This window comes from Neopsephotus bourkii, unplaced genomic scaffold (genome assembly GCF_033783945.1).
Source record: "Neopsephotus bourkii isolate Nb327-2 ecotype Australia unplaced genomic scaffold, CSIRO-AGI_Nbou_v1 NB_71, whole genome shotgun sequence".
In the NCBI taxonomy this organism is placed as follows: Eukaryota; Metazoa; Chordata; class Aves; order Psittaciformes; family Psittacidae; genus Neopsephotus; species Neopsephotus bourkii.
The window spans coordinates 951,859-972,737 of NW_026900588.1; the positions used below are offsets into that span (position 1 = coordinate 951,859).

A 20,879-nucleotide genomic window follows, 5' to 3' on the forward strand; every position below is an offset into this window, starting at 1 on the left:
CTTGCCCCAGAGGTTGATTGAGATACTCTGCTAGTGGTTAGCAGCTCAAGTTTGACCTATGAGCACCAACCAAGGGCATGCTAGACCCCCTTTCCACAATCCTCTCCCTTGCCTCCAGGCAGGAGTGTAGCCCAGCATGGGCAGATGATGACCAGTTCTTCCTCTGTAGGAAAGGAGCCTCGCCTTTGCCTGCTCTCTTCCTGCAGTATATGCTCTGGCTATGGTAAGGCGGATCAAGTGCCCTGTGTACAACGGGGATTCTTAAGAGCTGCTGATGTTGGAGTAAGAACAGGGCAATCATTTTAGATGTATTACCACAATACTGCTCCAGCCTCCCACTAGTTCCAGCCAGGGAACTGCATGAAATACTTGTTTAGTATTTTTTAGTAACTCTAATTTATCTGTTCTCAAATTGCTTGTACATTCAACCTGTGAGCCCCCATCAGCTTTCTGCACCCAGGCAAGCTGCATGAAAGAGTTGTGGCAGTGCATGTGCACTGCCAAAGAGCCAGATCCTCTTGTTTGCTTTGAATCTAGCTGTCTCTGTCCTCACCTCTAAGTCTTTGTAACAGACGAGCTGATAAAGCTCTTGCCCACCCTCTCAGGGACAGTTTGTAGGCCTGCAGCATCCCAGGACAATTAGCAAAAGAATTTGTGGAGAGCTGAAGCATTCTTTTAATATTTTTATTATTAAAGAATGATGAAGCCTTCTTGTCACACTTATTTTTGGATGTGTCTTGTAGAGCCAATTCAAACAGGAGTCTGAATGTGGCACTGAAAGCTGCACCCCGATTCAGTTTTACCCTTTGATCTCCTAGCAAATGGAGGGGACTAATCCTTGAATGTTTTAACCTAAGGAGCAACCCCTTCTTCTGCAGTGTACAAAAACTTGCAAATATTGAAGAAGACATCAACACTTCAACCTAGACAGAGATCTCCTGTTTCAAACAGTGCCAGAATAGGTAGTGTTTGCTTGTACTGGTCTGGGTATGTCTCCCTGTTTTGGCAGAGCTGTCCTGGGCTGGCTACAATGCAGGTTCTCGGCTCCTCTGGTATATATCTCAGTGGACCTGTGTACCTTTCCAGCTCTGTCTGGCTTGGAGATCTCTTGAGTAGAGTGATACCTTGGTAGTCAACCCTCTTCACAGACTTTCTTTTCATGTGTTTATCCATTTCTTCTTCAGTATCCACAGTGTCCTGTAGCATTGTTGAACTACGTGCTGTGTTAACTTCTCCTTTGCAAATCTCACCCAGCTCTTGTCTTATTACCCTGGCCACCATACATGTTTGTCACCTTGCTCCTATTCCAGATTGCTTATGACTACGGTATGTAGGAGTAGGCCCCATGCAGGTCTCCTCAGGATGGCATTCATGACCTTCTTTTACTCAGAATACTGTTACTTCTGTCCTTGTTTCTTCCAGTCAGGATTTATCTAATTTTACACAAGATGCCTATAACAGTCATTTAGAGGGCTGATTGAAGAGTGTATAAGAAGGGGGCAAAGCTCTAGGTTTAATCCACTGATGCTCGATGTTGCAATGGATATATCTTCCCAGGCATAGAGTCATAGAATAGTTAGGGTTGGAGAGGCATAACTGCTAAGCATTTTCTCAGGAGTCTTTCATAACCTTCAGCTGTGCCATGAGCAGGTCAAGTTTCTCCCATCACTGTCTCAGTGTCCTGTCACTCTTTTTAAGAAGACTATGTATGTTTATTATTTTTAAGTGCTCCATAGAGGGTTCATGTTTGAGAAGCACTCTGAAGGTGAAAGCACTAAGCACATCATTATTCTGAACACAGTGTTTCAGGTGCCAGTGTGGTCAAGCTGGCATCTTTCTGAAGCAACACTCAAATTCATTAAAGATCCATGCTTGACACCAGTGCAAGCTTTGCCCTGTGTGTTGCTGGGAAGAGACCTGTCAATCTTAATGGAAATTGCACAGTTAGTATTTTTATGGATATTGGTACACTAACTGCCAAGCTGTATTTATTCAGGAATGTCATTTTAACATGTGAAAGTAAATCCATGGCTAATGAAAGGAGGATGGCAATGCCAAGGTAATTCTTGCTAAAATAACAGGAAAACATAATTAAATACATTTTTTAGTACAAGGACAAGTAGTAAGGATTCTTTGCTCTATTGTTTCCCTTCTATGAAATTGGTGATGGTTATGGAGAAGAGATCTCAAAACCAGAGAAAGCCTGTGAGGTAAAAGAGATGCTCTCAGGAGCATGCAGGATGAAATTGAAAGAGTCCATCCTCCTGCAATTCATATCCCTGTGAATGCTTCCTTCAGCAGTCACTGATTGAGCTGAGAGAAGCTCTTGACAACAAAAGTGTGCTGCTAGGAAGAGCACCAGTGATGTGGGAATGTGTGGTGAGCAATGGCAGTAAATGGGAATATTTACAGGACTAGAATAAAACGAGCAAAGTGCATTACAATGCAAGGACTATGAGCTCTCTTACACATGCAGGAGCCTGTTGCTCATGTTAAATCTTGTGAGTGCTCCCATTCTGTGTGCTGTGTGATTCATCCTCTTGCACAGGCAGCAGCAATTCCAGGAGCTGGCTTCTGTCACCCTGGAAATAGATAGCAGAGACATTCAGGTTAAAGGAAGGCATGACCAGAGGCAATGAACAGGAGGTTTTGCTTCTTTGCATGGTGCTAGAGTAACAAAAGGTGGGAGGTTTTCACCTTTGTCACTTTTAGTGTTATTTCAAAACAGAAGTATTTACAATTTAAATGTGCACTTCAGGACATATAAAGAAGGAAATGCTGCACTTGCCACAGTGGGAGAGAAGTGGGAGCATATGGCACCGGCCCAGCATATTTCAGTATAGTTATGTCAGCACAAGTCTAGCTGGTGCCCTGAGAACAGCAGAGTACATCTCGTTTGCATCTGGGACCCCTCCTTCGGGAGATGCTGGTTTCCTAGGACTGCCAATTGAGTTAGCTGCGTTTGGCACTCGCACAGCTCTTTTGAAAATACAGTACGTATTAGATAGCAGAGAGAACATTTACTTTTACAAAGCTCATACTCAGATCCAGAGGAGAAAAGAATACAGTCAAGTCTGTAAGTTCAATTCCTTAAATGGTTTCTGGCTCTGGCATCGAGGAGTATCAGAGATACTATTGCAACTTCAAATAAGCCTTTGGATGTAACCAAATTAATCCAAATATTTGGTGGGGACCTTGTTACCTATCAGGCTGTGAGTGCTAATTAGAGAATGTAACAGTGAGCATCTTTCCTTTTATTTTATTAGTATTCTCTGATATTTCAGCTGTGTCCCATTAAGCAACATAAGTATAGTGCCTGTGAGGATATGGATGAGAAAGAAGGTAAAAAGCACACTAGCTCTTTCTAATTAAGTTGTCAAACAAGATAAGGTAACAGAGGTAAGTTATTTGGTGTTTTGCTAAGCAGCGATGGTTCAACAAGACATGTTGCAGAAAAGCTCTCTCTTTTACCTTCACTATGGCATCTAACCCAGAACTTGAGGGATTTTGTCCCTGGACAATATGTCTCAGTCAGTAAAAATAGCATCCTGTGTGGAACACCTGCCAACATAGAAAGCCTCGAGGTCTTAGAGGTAGAAACACTACACACAAAGAACACTTGTCACCTTACTGCTATGACCTCAGCCGATGAAAGTTCTCTCCCTGCTGTGGAATAAGATATTTTTTGACACACTCTTGGGACAGGAAAATAGTGTAAGTGGCTGACTGTGTGTGGGCAGCAGGCTATTCTTACTTTGAATCAAAAGAGGGGAACAAAGATTTGAAGACAATACTTAAAAAGCCCCCCATCTGATAGGACTGTGGACATTTTCCATAACCCTGTTTGCCTTGACAAGTTGCCCACGGGAAAGAACACGAAGTAAACCACTTTCTGAGCAAGAACAAAATACCCAGCACTTGTACAATGCTCCTTTTGTTAGAAAGTGTGCAGAGATACTACTATAAATAGATGCCACACGGAGGGTGTGCTCAGAGTGAATGAATTTTTAATGGCTCCTCACCATAAAGACAGTTACAGATATCAAGGTCAGATTTTAAGGAAGTTGCACATTCGTTACATGCTGTGCATTATTCAAAGGCCCATGTGAGTAAGCTGTGAGGAGTGAGGATGTGCTCTTCTAACAGTAGTTCACTGTCTTACAGGATAGTCAATACTAAGAAAAGTATAGCCATTTGTAAAAATAAAACAGTCACTATTTTCTGCCTCTCAGTAACCAAGATGGGATAACTTCATTCACTTGTGTTATTTATCTTACGCAAAACACTCTTCACAGCATGCCTTTGACATTAATAAAAGCAATTTCACAGTGCTCTCAAGCTTACTGCTGGCCTTTTTTGTGGGTAACTCATTCCTTACGGTTAAGCTCTTCCCAGATGCAAGCACAGTAACCGTGATTCTGCTCATAGGCTTAGAGAGGACTTGTTACTTGGTGCCAAACCTTTTTTCTCTGAGTATGTACTGTAGAGGAGTCCAGAACTCTGGCTTTGCTCAAGCCCTGGGCAAGTTTAAAGAAAGGAGGTCTTTTGTGCCAAGACAGCGTTTCTTTGCCCAGGGGAAGTGTCATTTGGGTTTGTTACCTGTCTTGTGAGTTACTGCTACTTGCACCTTAGTCTTCAGCAGAACTAACACCGGTAACTGGTATGAATGGTGACAACTCTGTTCCTCTCCACCTTTACCTCAGCGTAAAGCAACCGAATGTAAGTACAGTGAAATAACTGCATTAAGTTAATGAAGACCATTAGACATCTGAGGCCAAGTAGAAGTCCTGCTGTTGCATCTCTTTTTCTGACTGGGAATTTTGCTTTGCTTTTTTTTTCTCCAACTTTTTGATTGGTTGTTTCTTTTTAAATCTCCCGTCTCCAGATTCTGACAATCCCAGACCGGTTTGAGTTGGAAGGGACCCTAAAGCTCACCCAGTTCCAACCCCCTGCTGCAGGCAGGGACACCTTCCACTAGAGCAGGTTGCTCCAAGTCCCTGTGTCCAACCTGGCCTTGAACACTGCCAGGGATGGGGCAGCCACAGCTTCTCTGGGCACCCTGTGCCAGCGCCTCACCACCCTCACAGGGAAGAATTTCTTCCCACCTTATTCAAGCAGAGGTATTTAAAAGCATCTCGAAGCTTTATTTTTAACTGCTGGCACGTGTGCCCTCCGAAGGAAGCTATCTGCAGCGTCATGAGGGGGTGTATAGTGTTGCTGAGGACAGTGTATGCTTTGTCCAGAAATGAAAAGGGTATCAGGGCTGAGACTAAACATACTATGGTTTTGGAAAACTAAGGCAGGAGGAGGGAGAGTAAGCTTTATGAGCCTGTGGCTTGACCATGTTTGCAATCTTTTAGATGCTTTTCTTTTCCTCATAACAATTTTCTGTCCTTCCTTATCTCTCTTTATCAGCTGCTAGCTTCTGCGAGCCACAGTGTGCAACTTATTAAGCTGACCTAAGCAAGGTCCTGGGGGAAAACAAATCCCACAGCAACTTTATTGTGTGTCTGTGTGAGCAACATCACAGCTCTGCTGGGGAAATGGGCATTTTGTTATCCATGTTGTGGTCTTGTAGGCACTCTGCAAGCGAAACAGCTTTTTGTGGCTGGGTGGGATTATTACGCCAAGCAAGTATTCACTAAATTTAGAATAGGAATGCTGTCAGTACTATTCAGTATCCTTTAACTCTAATTCAAAAAAGAAAAGGAAATTGATTTTTAAGGAAGGCCACTGGTAAAGATTAAGGAGTGATTTTTCACGAGCTACTGCACATATTGCTTTTAAGATTCAGACCTGTAAGCAGATGGGCATCACTAATAACTTTATCATCACAGTTCTAATTGTATTTACTTTGCCTGTACATTGCTTTGTTTAATAACACACAAATCAAAAACACTTTCGTTCTGAGATGCCCCTTAGATCACTCCTAGACCTGAAAAGATTCCCAAGTAGCATACCTGAAAGGAGGATGTGCACCCTCCCAGCTTTACCCTGCATTTTTCTGTTGCATAGAAAAATGTTTTTTCCTTGTACTGCTGAGCATGACATTACATGGTATGGAATAACTCCCTGGTTAGTTTGCGTCACCTGCCTGGCTGTGTGCTCCAGGCCTATAGACCACCTCACACCCCCACTGAAGAGGGCAAAGTGAGAAACAGAGGTGGCCTTGATGCTGTGCTGCAAACCCTGTTCAACAAAAGCTAGAAGATTAGTGTGTTATCAGTACGGTTTTAGTCATGCCATGAAGAAAATTAACTGGCTCCTAGCCAGGCCCATTACAGCCTAAATCTCAGGAGTGCATCTTTGGTTTCTGTCTTCTGCATAAAACGTACACCATAAAATGTACATCACCTAATTTTCCTGTGGAATACTCATCTTTACCTGCTTTTATTATCCCACCTGCACAGCCTAGGTAACTTGTTCTTTCACAAGCATCTGAAGGGATGAGCAGCTGATTTAAGCACATTAGGTGAATGCAGCGATTAGATGCTTCAAGCCATATGGTGCCTATGAGCAAGGGATTACGGTCTCTGTCTTGCAAATCAATTTACATGTGTGTAAAGTAGGGGCTCTCAGGTGCATGGATCACGTCTCTCAAAGCTCTTCCTCATTTTTCAGATGTGCCTGTGCCATCAGGGCCCATTTTTTAAATGAATCTGTAGTTACATGAATAGTAATTACTGGAAAAAATATTCTGCTTGGCTTTGGCTTGATGATGGTATAGCTCTCTGAAAAGATAGGCCTGTAGGGTAGTGGGAGCAGTGTTTTGTCACTGCCAGTGCCATTCCTTGTGATTCCATCAGCTTTATGAAGTCTTAACCTCAGCGTCTCTTGGAATTGAGGCAACTAATATAAATTTTCCTGTTTTTGAGTTAAAACCTCATAAATGTTGCAAATAACTTTGCAACATAATATACATGTACTTTAAAGACTTTTAAACCAGGAAGCAAGTTTTGCATTTAGCTTGATGGTTTTTGAAGCCTGATGTTTTAGCATCCAATTTGAGAGATTTAGATTCCTCTCTGCCTGCTGTTAGGAAGGGGAAACCTTAGCCGTGTCTGAAAGCAGCTACAAACTGCTTAATAGATTAGCGAGATCTTCTACCTATATAGCTGATCAGGAAAAATATTTCCACGTTCCTGTGTATCTTCATATACCCCTTCCTAGTGAGATGTTGTGAGACCTCCCTGCAGTCCTGCATTTAGCCAACACAAGAGTGATACGAAGATGTTGGAGCGAGTCCAGAGGAGGCCACAAAGATATTCTGAGTGCTGGAGCAACTCTGCTATGGAGACAGGCTGAGAGAGCTGGGCTTGTTCAAGCCTGGAGGAGAGACAGCTCCAGGGACACCTTAAAGCAGTTTCCAGGGCCTAAAGGGGCTACAAGAAATCTGGAGAGGGTCTTCTGACAAGGGCCTGTAGGGACAGGAGAAAGGGGAATGGCTTTAAACTGACAGAGGGGAGATTGAGGTTAGACATTAGGAAGAAATTCTTCCCTGTGAGGGTGATGAACGCCCTGGCACAGGTTTCCCAGAGAAGCTGTGGCTGCACCATCCCTGGCAGTGTTCAAGGCCAGGTTGGACAGGGCTTGGTGCAACCTGCTCTAGTGGAAGGTGTTGGAACTGGATGAGCTTTAGGGTCCCTTCCTACCCAAACCAGTCTGCAATTCTGTGTTTGCCAAAACCAGACCCTACTCATAGTGAAGTCATATGGCAATGTGAACTCATTTCAATATGCTGGTGGCTTACAAATGTTCTTCATGAATTTAAATTACATCACATTTAGCTCAAAGGAATCTCATAATTCATTCCAGTGAGAATTGGGACAAAAGTTTAGGGCAAAACTGACACAGCTCAATTGATCTACACTATCTGGGACATGGTCTGCAGTATCTATTTATCTCCTCTTGTGGCATGAAAAGCAAAATAGTCCTTCACTGTTGCATTGACTAATCAAGTGAAAACAGAAAAAAAAACCAACCAAACAGAAGGAGCAGGATTTTCTTGTTTCTTACATTTAATCAAGACCATGCTAAATAGGTCATGGCATCATTTTATCTCCTCCTGATGTAAAGCAAAGACTCGTCTGTTGCCTATGCTTGAACTTCCAGCAAAGGAAGAAGTAAACCGGAGAAACAAACAAACAAATAAGAAATTACAGAGTGTAAACAAAATTTAACTATAAATCTTTGCTTGACAAAATACACATTGCTGCAGAGGATTAGAACTTTATAACATCAGTCTGTTAGCTTGGAGATCGAAGAAGAATGTTCTTCAAGATCTTATCACATTTATATCTTTGGAGCCAAATTTAGTGATTTAGCATTATGGTCACTAAATCTTTTTGGCTTTGTATTTCGGTTTCCTTTAATCCTTAAGTTACGGAGTTTATAGTATCTGCTTGGTATTGTTCATTTTAACATCATGAATTTGCAATTTGCATGAGCCGAGGAAGATAATTCTACAATGCACACGCTTTCTGATTGTGTGTGACTTAAGTAGATCTGAGAAATGAGTTTCAAAGTGTGGTTTGAAAGACCTAGTTTCAGCCATGCTTTATGAATCAGATATTGGTGTGGGTTTTTTTTAACTAGTCTAATCTCTGATAATCAGTCCAGTGCTTCGTTTTGCAAGTTTATTGCCAGTGGTGTGAGGAGGGGGCAGTGCTGGAGTAAGTGCTGGTATAGAATGTATGCCAAAGAGCATCTTCATGGTTGTTCAAGCAAAATCTTGTGGGGCATGGGGCTGAGAACTCTGTGGAAGAATATGCAAAATACACCACTTGCACAAAAGTGGCTAACCTCACAGTGTATTTATCTTGTGCTTAACGTGCATGCTTCATGTATTTCCTATGCGCTATTTTTTAATTTATCAAGTCTTTTCAATCACCCATACCTTGAGCACCAGATACTTCAATAATGGTGTGCAGTCCTGCATCCCTTCATGATGAGGTCAGTCTGATTCACGTGGGGATGGATGGAAAATTATTAACTTTGCTGGAGGGCTTTTTTCCTTTCATACCTTATGTAGTGTGTGTCTTGAGCTACTTCAGCTGCAGAAGAGACTGTTTCAGTAAATCTCTTCATAACTGCCAACGTTGGAGTTGTTTAGGACATTTTGCCAGTACCTGCTAATTTCTGTTGTTTGCATTTTGTCCTCTATAGGTTTTGAGATTAAGTTGGCACTCTGATATTTCTCTTATAGTAGACACAGCCATACAGATACAAGATGGGCTGTTTGCTCTTCATGGCAATATAAAGTGTTGTAAGGCACCTGTGTCAGTGGCTTCCTTTTAACTGAGACCTTACTGTTTTAAACATCCAGGTTTAGATACCTCTGTATAAATAGAAAGACCAGTAGGAGATAGTTCTGCCCTAGCCCTGACATGTCTAGCCTTAAACAGCAGCAGGGTCTTAGTAGTTTTGTAATAGGAGAATTTACTACAGCCATTGATGAGACAAACTAAAATGATGAAATAAAGAGGCATATAAAATTGAAAAAATGGAAAAGCCTGTGGAAATCGTGCATGTTTAGTCCAGAGAAGTATAGTCTGATTATAAACTTACCTGTCCTTCCAGACGTAAAACAGTATTACTGCTCAACAGAAGACAGTTGTTCTCACTGATCAGGAAACCAAAAGCAGGTGTGAAGATCAGTTAAATATTAAGCAGTGTTATATGTTTAAGTAAATATATTATGATTTGTAACACACATATATAAAAATAAATAAACTGTAACCAGGATTGTACAACTGCAGCAGACAGCTTCAATAAACTCCCTAAGAGTTACTGGCAGCAGATGCGTTTAAATCAGGGTGCAGAAACCTTTTTTGGATAACAGGGCCTGAATAGGAGCAGTGGGCCAGACTTAAATCTAGTTTATACTTCTGTGCACAGGGAATGACAACAGTTAATAATGCCATTCTATATTCAGCTGCATGTATTGCCTTCTCATGGTGCAGGATAACTGTGTCACTATTTAGGGCTTGCTTCCTCTCCTGTGCTTGTTTCTGCTCCTTTATTTCTCAGGATTTTGGTGACTCCAGCACTGGAGTCCTTGCTAGGCCTTCTGAGATCTACTGTAGCCTAAATAACATTAACATCACTGAACTTCGGACTTAAAAAAGTAGGGTTTGGGGGGTTTTGGATGGTTTTGTTGGGTGTTTTTTTTTAACTTACCCCAGGGGAATCAGCTCTAACCGTAATCCCTCTAGAGATGGTGGTTGGGTTAAGCTACCCTTGTCCTCTTTGGTGGCATAAGGAGTCTAGCCCTAGCTGCAGGATGCTTGAGCCTAGACTGCGAGAGATCCCTCGGTGGCTGAGCATCATGAAATAGGAGTTTGCACCATTGAGGGTGAAGGGGGACTGAAAGCCAGGACTCTCATTCCTCATGTCTGTGATTCAGCTGCCATCACTATGTTGAAAGACCACCATGTACACAGAGCTGAAAGGTCTGGGAGTTGAGATTTAGTGTTTCCTGGGGGCTAGCTCTGCATACAGCTTTTTGGATAAGCCAACCTTCAGTCTAACCTTTCTCACCCCTCATGTCAGGCACCTAGCTCTGGGTTTTCAATTCTACACCATGCACTGAACGTTTAGGCTTTTCAGTGCTTTCCTTGTGCCTAAGTGCTAACATGATTTTTAAGGACCAATTGCTGCACCTTTTAATTAAGCACGTGTTTCTTAAAGGATGCTTTTGTTTACTTGTTTGTCTTGGTGTGAAACATGATTGAATGAAGGTGGGCTGTATTCATTTCTTTGACCCTAAAATAACGCCAGCACCAAAACAGAGGAAATGCTTTTTAATTATTTTCTCCATGTACATTGGAAAGAATTGGAACTGAACAGCCAGTATTTCAAGTTAAGTACAGATTGATTCTTGGAGCCTAATTGGAGAGATTTATTGACAGTACAGTATTTGGATAGTTATAATAGACTCCTATTCATTATACAGTTGATAATTCAACAAGTAGCTGATTCTAATTTTCCGTGTTCGTTATACCATTAAGGCTGACTTTATTAGCCTACTCAGGGATGTTTAAAAATAATTAACCTTAATTTTTTAAAGTGGAATGTGAGACTTCAGCTATTAAAATCCAATTCTACTTTTACTGCTCCAGGGCATTAGATACATGGTTCCAGAATTCTGGCATCTTATTAATGCAGGATAGCACGGTACTTGAAGAAACTCAACGTTTGATTTTTACTTTATGCACCTGTAGCTTTTCTTATACAGGTAACCTCATCTGTGAATGAGGTTCCCTCCTTTTAATTAGTTTTGGGATCAGGCTGTAAATTCTTGTTGTGGTGAAGCATGGGGTAGGCCAGTGTTTAATGAAAACATCACACACTCCCTGGTGATCTCTGCCTGCAGACAGAAGATTCAGTTTAGAACATTGCCATGAGAAAATGATAGGTGGCTTTTCAGGCAGAACCTGCTTTCTAGGGTTCCAAAACTAGGCATGCATTTCTGCAAAGCAGAGTTTAGGAAAGGTTTCAAAGCAGACCAAAGTTAAAGAGTTACCTGATGGTTCAGCTTTGTAGCACTTAAGCCTGCTGGGTGTTCTGCAAGGATCCATTGTACCTAGCTGCCCTCCAAAAGCAGAGCCGCAGCTTTGCATGCATTACACCAGCTGTGTTTTCAGTAGGGCTTTACAAATTGCTTAATCCAAGTTAGGCCCTTTCTGGAAGCTCTTTAATCCTCCTAACATTTGCATAATGATCTCAATACTGTAATTCTTGTGTGACAGTGTGTTGAAGCTCTTTTTGACATACATTAATGATAGCACAAGAATAATGGAATACCAAATGACTTCATTGTCTTGCAGGACTGGGAATGCCATAAATTTCAATGTTTAAAAAAGTGTGGGGCTGTGCTCACTCCTGGTGTAATCACAGTGACATCTCTAGAGCTAGGTGAGGCAGGCACTGACTTTGTCATGTTTAAATATTAACTCATATTTGGGAATCTAAATGAGGGGGTAGAGTCTACTAAAGATCTACAATTAAAAAATTGGCACCTTTCACAGGGGTATTCTATCAGAATAATGCTTTTTTCCCCTAAGACTTTGATTAAAGCTTGATGATCTCCCATGAAAATTCTAAACTAATCAGCTGAAATAAAAAATAGATGAGGATTGCATGAATACTTTATGTGAACAGTAAGAAAGTAAGTCTCTAGTTTTGAGGGATTGTGTTAAAGTTTGCAGGACTACACAGCAGGCAATACCAGGCTGAGTTCCCATTTCCATCCTCCCACAGATGTTACAATAAGGCAGCACAGACACGAAGTAAAAGGCAATCCCAAGCAACCATGCAAAACCAGTTGCGAGATGATAAAACTGAGGGATGGTCTGGCAGGTATGGTCACTGAAAAAAAGACTTCTATAGTAATATAGAAGCAATCCATTTCCATGGGAAAATAGACTAAGAAACTGATTCACAGGCTGATAATCATGTGTGTTACACGAATGATTTTGTATTTTAAATAGTATTTAAAGACAATACTATTTTTTAGCAACTGTCTGTCAATGCAACCACTATTATCTGATGTCTTGCTTATTTCCCTGCTTAGTGTGTAATACCTGCAAGTTTGAATGTGATTTTTGCTCTCAGTTGAAAACAGAAAAATGTGATATTTCTCCCTACAAACCCTCTGTGGGCTTTCTCGTTTCTCAGTGAGGCTTTCTTAACCTGGCATTGAGTCATAAGAATATCATGTGGGGGTCTACATGAAATCTGGAGAGGGGCTTTTGGCAGGTGCCTGTAGAGACAGAACAAGGGGAATGGCTTTAACCTGACAGAGGGGAGATTGAGATGAGACATTAGGAAGAAATTCTTCCCTGTGAGGGTGCTGAGGTGCTGGCACAGGGTGCCCAGAGAAGCTGTGGCTGCCCCATCCCTGGCAGTGTTCAAGGCCAGGTTGGACAGGGGGCTTGGAGCAACCTGCTCTAGGGGAAGGTGTCCCTGCCTGTGGCAGGGGGTTGGAACTGGGTGAGCTTTGAGGTCCCTTCCAACCCAAACTATTCTCTGATTCTATGTGTCTTCATGAGCAGGTCATATTAATGTATAGAGCTGTTTGTGGTCACTACCTATGAATAATTGAATTTGTAGGAGTAGTAGAAACTCTACCTTTCATTTGCTGAGTTCCATCAAAAGTTTTGTAGTCTTCTTTGCTTAGGGTGGTAAAAGGAGATGAGTCCAGTTTAACAAAAAGGTTTATATGATATTTTAAATTATCTGTGCAGCAGGTTAAGGTTTATCTTGCATGAGCATGCATGTCCTGTCTTACAGCGATGCGTAGGAAGCTCATCACAGTCCGGCTCTGCCAGGCTTCTTCATCTTGTGCTTGAGCATCTCTCAAAAGAGAGGTCAAAATGAGAAAGAGGTTGTCTCTTCCCAGCACACAGCTAAGTTGCAGTGAATGGATCTAGATTTCTTGCTGAAGCAAACATGGAAATTACAACTACTGATGAATGCTTTTTCCCTGGAGGAGCTCTGCAGGCAGCCCAGCTCTGTGCTGTAATTTTGGTCTAGGCTGGCAGTTGGAGTCTGACAAAACCTTTGAACTTCACAGCTGTATTTAGATGCCAAAGCCTTTAGCCTGGAGACTCCTTGTTGACTCTTCTCTGTTGACATGGCCTCCATGTAGTCCTGTGTTGTGAATAGTGAATAACCACCCCCTTTTCTTTATTTCAGGAGATTTGTCCTCACCAAGATGAGAGTCATTCCAAAAGGAGCTTTCAGAGGACTCACTGACCTCGAGAAAATGTATGTATCATGTCAGTATTTAGTGGGAAAAACCTATTTTACTTCAAACAACAGTTCCTGGTTGTAGCTCCTTTTACAGCCAGTGATCAAGCCCCTCTCCCTGAGCTTCATCTGGTTTCCTTGGTCAAAGGGTTTTGCTCTGCATGGGGTGTCATTGCGTTTAGTAAATGTAGTGCCATAGCAGGAGATCATGAGAAACTGATTATTTGACAATTTTGGAATGAAACAGTGGAAAGATTATGGAGGAAAAGCTCCTGTTCATAACAGGCCAGCCAATTCTGTTTTCACTAAGGAATAAATAGGATTGGTTTGTGCATGTTCAGAAGCAGCTGGTAGGATGTGAGAGAAGTTTCTTACAGGTGATAGGTCCAAAAATCTTAGCACATAAAGGATGTAAGCCCCTAATTTCTGTGAATTTTAGCGATAAGCCTAACAATTATGAGCACTTTCAATGAACAGATGTATCATACCTGAATTAGTATATTATTGTGGATGTAGAGCAGCCCTCCAACACTAGGAAAAACAGATCCCAAATAATATATTCCCTATTATTCTTTAGCCACAGAATATCTATGGGTTAAGTGGTGCTAGCACCAGAAATTGTAAATGACAGCATCCAGCCTGAACCATTCCAGAGCATGTATGATTTTTCTGTATTATTTCATATATGAGCAAATCACAATATTTTGTTTAGAAACACATCCAGCACTTGCACCCTGACAGGAGAGGGTCACAGTCTGTTCACCCATGAGATGTCCCCACTGACAGTGGGGAAATACATTTGAAAGTCAGTGCCTTTTTCAATGCTGTGTGTAATGGCAAAACTAAAAAGGATTAGATTGCTGGTGTTTCTCTGCATCATTTTTACCTATTTCCCTCATACCCTTGCATAAGTAAGTGATTTAGCAAGAAGGAGAACACACCAGAAGGTATGGCAAGGAAATAGGATTTTGAACCTAGAAAAAGATGGGGATGGAGGGATGAAGACCAAAGAGTGAACATAAAAGGATTCAGGGGTTGCTGATCAGTAGCAACCAATAAAGCTCACATGGCATCTGGTCTTTTCTGAAGTGTGACATCCATTTCAGAGCATCGCTGTAGGTTCAGGAGTCTTCTGTTGGCATGTGGTACACACTGAAAAGCCTCCAGTTCCTGCATCTTACTCATAGATCCAGACCCTCATAAGTCCATCAAGCTGTAAGTGGACATTTTTCTTGACAGAAGAAAAAGAAAGTTGTCTTTTTTGTGGCTAAGGTTTATCAGGACTAAGATCAGCTCTGTTTCAACAGTTTTGTTGGCACTTGTTTCTCCCCAGTCCTGCAGGGCTCCTTTTAGCTTAGTCTTTATGGAAAATCATTGAGCTCTCTGGACTATGAAGTGGGTTGCAAAGTGCATTGTAAACTGCTTCCGTTATCTTTAATTACCCAGAAACCGTATGTCAGATATGTATCAAGGTAGTGATCACATTGAATATGATGTCTCAAAATAGGGATTTATTGTCAACCACAAAAATTATATACGGAAATGAGCTCAATTTGAAAATATATCTATGGACTAGTAGTACTTGGAGGAGAAATAGGGACAGACAATTTATAGCAAAACATCCTTGAAAATGAAAGTGTGATAAATATGTAAATGCGACCAGTCACCATCAACAAAGACGCAGTATTTGCAGATGATATGGCAAACAGATAAAATGGGAAATAGCTCACAAGTCCTAAGCCTAACCCATAAAACATTCATCAGAAATATTCATGATACTGTAGGGACAAAAAAAGTGTGTAATCAAATAATAAATTGCATATAAAACCATGGCCTTTGTACGAAAGGCTTCTTACTCTTGCAGGATCATGCACAGAAAGGAAGATTAAAGCAAACTGTAGTCTATTTAAGGAAAACAGCTATTAATAATGTGATATCTCCATATGGTAAAATGTGGATAGCCTGATGTATACAAATGAGATACCTCAGTGTATTATATGTATGTGCTTATCTAGAACTAGACTAAAAATGAGGAGAGTGACAATATCTTTTGAATATGTTATTGAAGAAAAAATAGTATCTTATACAGTCCAGCATATCTGTACACATGATTTTTATCATTACTGGATCATTTCTAAGTGTGTTTCTGAGAATAGCATAGGTTTTTAAAGCTCAGAAGTTGCAAGGCAGGGGTGGTCTTTGCAATCATCCATTGGGGATAAGCTGGTTGAGTACAATTTAAATGAGAGATGAGTCCTCCATGAGAATCTTATCTCTGATGTATTTATGTTCAAAGTGAGTGAAGGCTTTTGAATACAGTGACTGAAAAATTCTGGTTTTCAAAGAAAAATATTTCAGTAACAATTTTTAGTGTTCCTGCTTTCTGTATGCATCCGAAACAGCTGAACAGCTGAGAGCTTTGAACGTGTCAAATACTTCCAGATACTTGCAGTCAGGCTTAGGTCTCAATAGCCAGGCAAGATCTTGTTTGTTTTCCATTTGGACTGTCCAAGGACTTTCTAGAATGGACACTAGTAACCATAAATAGTGTAGCCTGGAAAGGTCGACACGGAGCACTTCACCTGTACTCCCTTCTGAAGCTCCAGTTTTAGTTACCAAGACAAAATGCTTTGGTTTTCATCTGCTATTTTTGAGTGGTGTCAACATTTTCACTGGAATACTTTTGCCATTTGGAATTTTTTTTGAAAGAATAGGAGCCCATTTGAACCATATCTAAATTTTCATTGCCTTCTCACCCATCTAAATTCCTTCAGTTACTGAAAAACCACGAAATGGCCATTCTGCAAGCTGTCATCTAGAGGAAAACTTTCCCCAGGTGTGTTCTGGGAGGAAGATCTTTTCTGCTTAGATAGAATGTTTGAAGCTATGAAATAAACTGACAGGCTAGAATTATCTGAGCTGCCTCTAACTAAAGGTGCAACTTGGATTTTTGTACAGAAAACTACTTCAGAAACCCACAGATCTGAGGAACAGCCTTAACCAGCTTGGTGCTGGCAGCTCCCCAACTTCTGCACGGCTCTGGCTTCATGTTAATTTAGCAAATAGGTGTTCAGGGAAGCAGATTAGTTATTCTCGCTACATGTTTAGTCTACTCCGAAGTCCTAGCCAACTGGAACGTGGCAGCTCATCTGGACTCCTGCTTAACCAGCCTGTTTACACTCCAAGAACTAATTAACCCTCCAGTAACTAAATTAAAAAGCAGCCCCACGAAGGCACATGCCTGACAAAATCAATTCAACATGCTCTGCAGCTGCTGTCATCTTCAACCTGCACTGAAAGTACTTAATTTGGAGGAGAGACAGTATAAAGCACTATTAACTTTCCTGTCTTCTCTTGCTTACTTTCCTCCTATTACTATAAGATAGCAAAGTAGATTTTGAATGTTGGTCTAGCAAGGCCTGGTTCAGGGATCTTATTTACAGGAAGTCTGGACTTACTGCCTTACCCTGTGCAAGCCAAAAGGGGCTCAATCCCCTTGAAAATTCATCATCTGTTATTTATTCTTTTGAGAGGTCTAAGCTAAAGCATAATGCTTTATCACTCATTTTCAAACCCAATCTGTGTGCAGCCCAAGGAAATTCAGCCATGTGGGTGAAACACTTCTTGAACTAGAAGATGTGAGAGAAAAAATGGCCCTGTTTTGTATGTTGGAGTAATAGGAAAAGGGCATTTCTTTATCAGATTTTGGCAAAGACAGATTTTGTGGATCTGAACCATGCTGTGGTTAACAGAGCTTGATGAGATAGATCCTTGATAAGCTCTGAAAACTCTGGAGAGCTAAAACTTCTAGGGTGGAAGGAAGCTGCCAGAGTTGACACTCCTGGAAATTGGAGTCTTCTGTCTGTGGAAGACAGCAGGGATATATGCACCAGCTATCTACAGCTTCCTCATGAATTTGTAGAGAAAATACCCCTGAGTCAGGAATTTGTTTAATCACTCAGTGCATTCAGGCTTTTGTGTTTTTTTGCTGAGACTGTTGATCCAGTGATGGTTTATACGAACAAACAGTGCTGGTCTGAAACCTAGGCTACAGGAGCACCAGCTTATTTTGTATACAGCAACCAACCTGATGTGATGCTAAGATTTCTCCTGTTTGCCCCATGCAGGCTAAAAGATAGGTCCCACTTTCCTTTGACTTAATTAGATCAGATTGAGATACCTTTATGTTTTATCTGTACTGAAGTGAGGTACTTGAGGACAGCGGAGAGCGCTCAACAGAGTATTCTGAGGCACATGTGAAAGTACATTGCTGAATCAAGGTGTATCTCTCTTCCTGTGAGTGGGGAAGGAGCAAAGTTCTTGGCTTGATAGGTAAAAGTCTCATCAGGAAAATCTGGCATAGTGTGAAGTCTTCACAAGTTTTAATGACCTGGTGAATTGGTGGATTCACTGTCCAGACCTTCTTTAGCAGTAGCCATTAAAGCTTTCTGGGATAGCAAATAGCTAAGGCAATGTCCATCATCCCATGTGCTCCTGATATCAGTTTCATTCAGCCGTAGCATATGATGCTGTCACACTTGGCAGCACGTAGACCAAAAAGATGGGAATGAAGGGGCAGAAGCAGAAATCACATGGTCATTTAAGGACGAGCAGTCTGTGTCTTCTGCTACCAAGAAAGCTGGTCAGTATTTTGCAGCTTCTACATTTTGTCTTGCACAGTGTATTGTGTACTGTCTCATTTGGTATGCAAAAGGTTGTGATTAAATCAGATCATTAAAACTATTATGAGAAAAGGGTTAGGATTCTGTGTAACCAAGACATTCGGAAATTGGTTCTAGGCAGGAGTTCCTTTCTATCTTCTGCATCATCTGGGTAAGTCTGCTATTTGTTTGGCAGGTTTTTGTAAGAAGCAAAAAAAGGAGGATCTTCTGTGATGTGTAAGTTAAATAGTGCCTGTTTACAGAAATATTTATTTACATACCTAAGGTGATAGGGGGACACAGTGCATTCTGCATACCAAAACCCACACTGAATCAGGTAACAATCGTATGTTGGTAATAAATACTCCAGGGTATATTACCAAGGTGCAACTCCATGGATATTAATTTCTAATTTACATTTTAGGAAGTTATGTGTAACGTTACGCATCTTAAAGGCAGGGTATGAAAATAAGGATGCTACTTAATGCATTTAAATTAGTCTAACTATGCATTTTTTTCTCAGGGAACAGTGGACTACAGTTCAAAAACAGTAAGGCGAGTAACTAGAATAAGCAAAGAAATTCAAAGTTCAGGCTGATATTCCAAAGAATAAGTGTTTTAATGGGGCCACTGTTACGGTGTGGGGCTTTCTCCTTTCTCTGTCTAGTCTAATTCTGCTCTTTTCTATACCAGAGGGGTTGCTAGCTTATCCTCTGCTGTGTGCAACATACACTTTCCTTAACCCAACAGCACCCAGGGTGTCGGTCATTTGTGCATTGCTACACTCTGCCTTTTGAAAGGGGTTCCTACAAATGTGATCTGAAAGTTGAACAGGTTTGTGAGCTTCTCCAAGGAGCCCTATAATACACCATCAGTGGAGGAGCCAGGCAAAGCAGAGCCTTGTTCCATGGTCTCTCTGTATGGCCATGAGCAGCTTGGGTACATTTTCTTCTCAAAGGGGGGCCATTACTTCAGAGGGTAGATTTAGATTGGACATAAGGAAGAAATTCTTCCCTGTGAGGGTGCTGAGGCGCTGGCCCAGGGTGCCCAGAGAAGCTGTGGCTGCCCCATCCCTGGCAGTGTTCAGGGCCAGGTTTGACAGGGCTTGGAGCAACCTGGTCTAGTGGAAGGTGTCCCTGCCCATGGCAGGGGGTTGGAACTGGGTGAGCTTTAAGGTCCTTTCCAAACCAAACCATTCTGCAGCCTTTGCAAATATCATCCCTTGGTTAGCAAACTTCAGCGATTAGTATTAATCCATAGGATGCCTGGTGTGTTCTTAATCCAAATTTATTTCTGAAAGTAGAAGCTATGCCTTGGGTTCTAAACATAGGAAGTAGTAAATGAAGACTAGGTAGTTTTATTATAACCCATAAACATTTTGCTGCATCATCACCTGCCATTCTGCTTTTCCCTGCCAAAGCTTATCTGTGGAAGAAATATCATACCTGCAGTTATTGTTGTCATCCCTTGCACAATTACAAAAAACTGAGGTTGAAATCTATTATCCATGTCAGAAACTCACCACTGTTGTTGCAGAGCAGAGCTTCTAATTACAGCTTTGTGTATTTCAGTAAATGCATAACCTGATCTCAGGTTTTTGCTAATGCTGTGGTGGAAAAAAATCATAAGTAATATAAAAAACCCTAGAAGGAGCTAGGAAATGTAAAATAAATTCATAAGATCCATATCAACATTTGGTAACTTTTCTATTTAAAAACTCACCAAAAAAGTCATACTAATATTTACGTATTTTAATTGAAACAAGTCAGAGTACAAGAAAGGAAGTCTTCCATAATTCTTTCTGTATGGTTTGGTATCTTGATGCTCTCTGTCTTTGACAGAAGAGATTTAGAAAGGAAAAAACAAAACCCATTTTGTCATTACATCTTTTTGAGCAAGAATGAGTTTTGTGGTAATGAACTGTTGGCAGAGTCTTTATTTGTTAACTGCTTCGGTAATGAAGCCAGCATTAGAGACTGAAGTCTTTAATGGAAGGATCATAGAATCCCAGACTTCTTCGGGTTGAAAAGGACCTTAAGATCATCCAGTTTCAATCCCCCTGCAATAGGCAGGGACACCTTCCACTAGACCAGGTTGCTCCAAGTCCCATCCAACCTTTCCTTGAACAGAGCCTGGGATGGAACATTCCCAACTTCCTTGGGCAAAGGAAGCCCAGTGACGTCACCTTGGACATCATTTTTGGTCTGTCTAGACATGGAGATAGATAAAGCAAAGAAAGAAAATCCACTTGCCTGAATGTATGCTAAATGTTTCAGTGCCTCTCGCCAGTGACATACTGTTCAGATAACTTGAATTCATAGCAGACAAAACATGGGCAAATGCCTGTGTGAGTTCCCACTTTTCTTTAGGAGGAAACTTCGATCCAGTGTTCTTCTGCCTTCCTCTATGCAAACAAATCAAATATAATTAACTGCAGGCTAAGTTAAGATAGTTCTGTTGTATATC

The 20,879-nt window shown here is 41.2% G+C and overlaps 1 protein-coding gene across 6 annotated transcripts in view; it reads left to right on the plus strand.

Moving 5' to 3' along the window:
• The window catches only part of FSHR (follicle stimulating hormone receptor), a 236,417-nt gene that overhangs the window by 176,548 nt on the left and 38,990 nt on the right, over positions 1–20,879 (plus strand). For 5 of the 6 annotated variants that reach the window (XM_061353995.1, XM_061354005.1, XM_061353985.1 and 2 more), the window contains one exon: positions 13,699–13,770. The exons of the other annotated variant lie outside the window; for it this stretch is intronic. In XM_061353995.1, coding sequence (XP_061209979.1) covers positions 13,718–13,770 — 53 coding nt within the window. In that variant the 5' untranslated portion in view covers positions 13,699–13,717. The remainder of the gene's footprint in view (positions 1–13,698; positions 13,771–20,879) is intronic. 6 annotated transcript variants of the gene reach the window in all.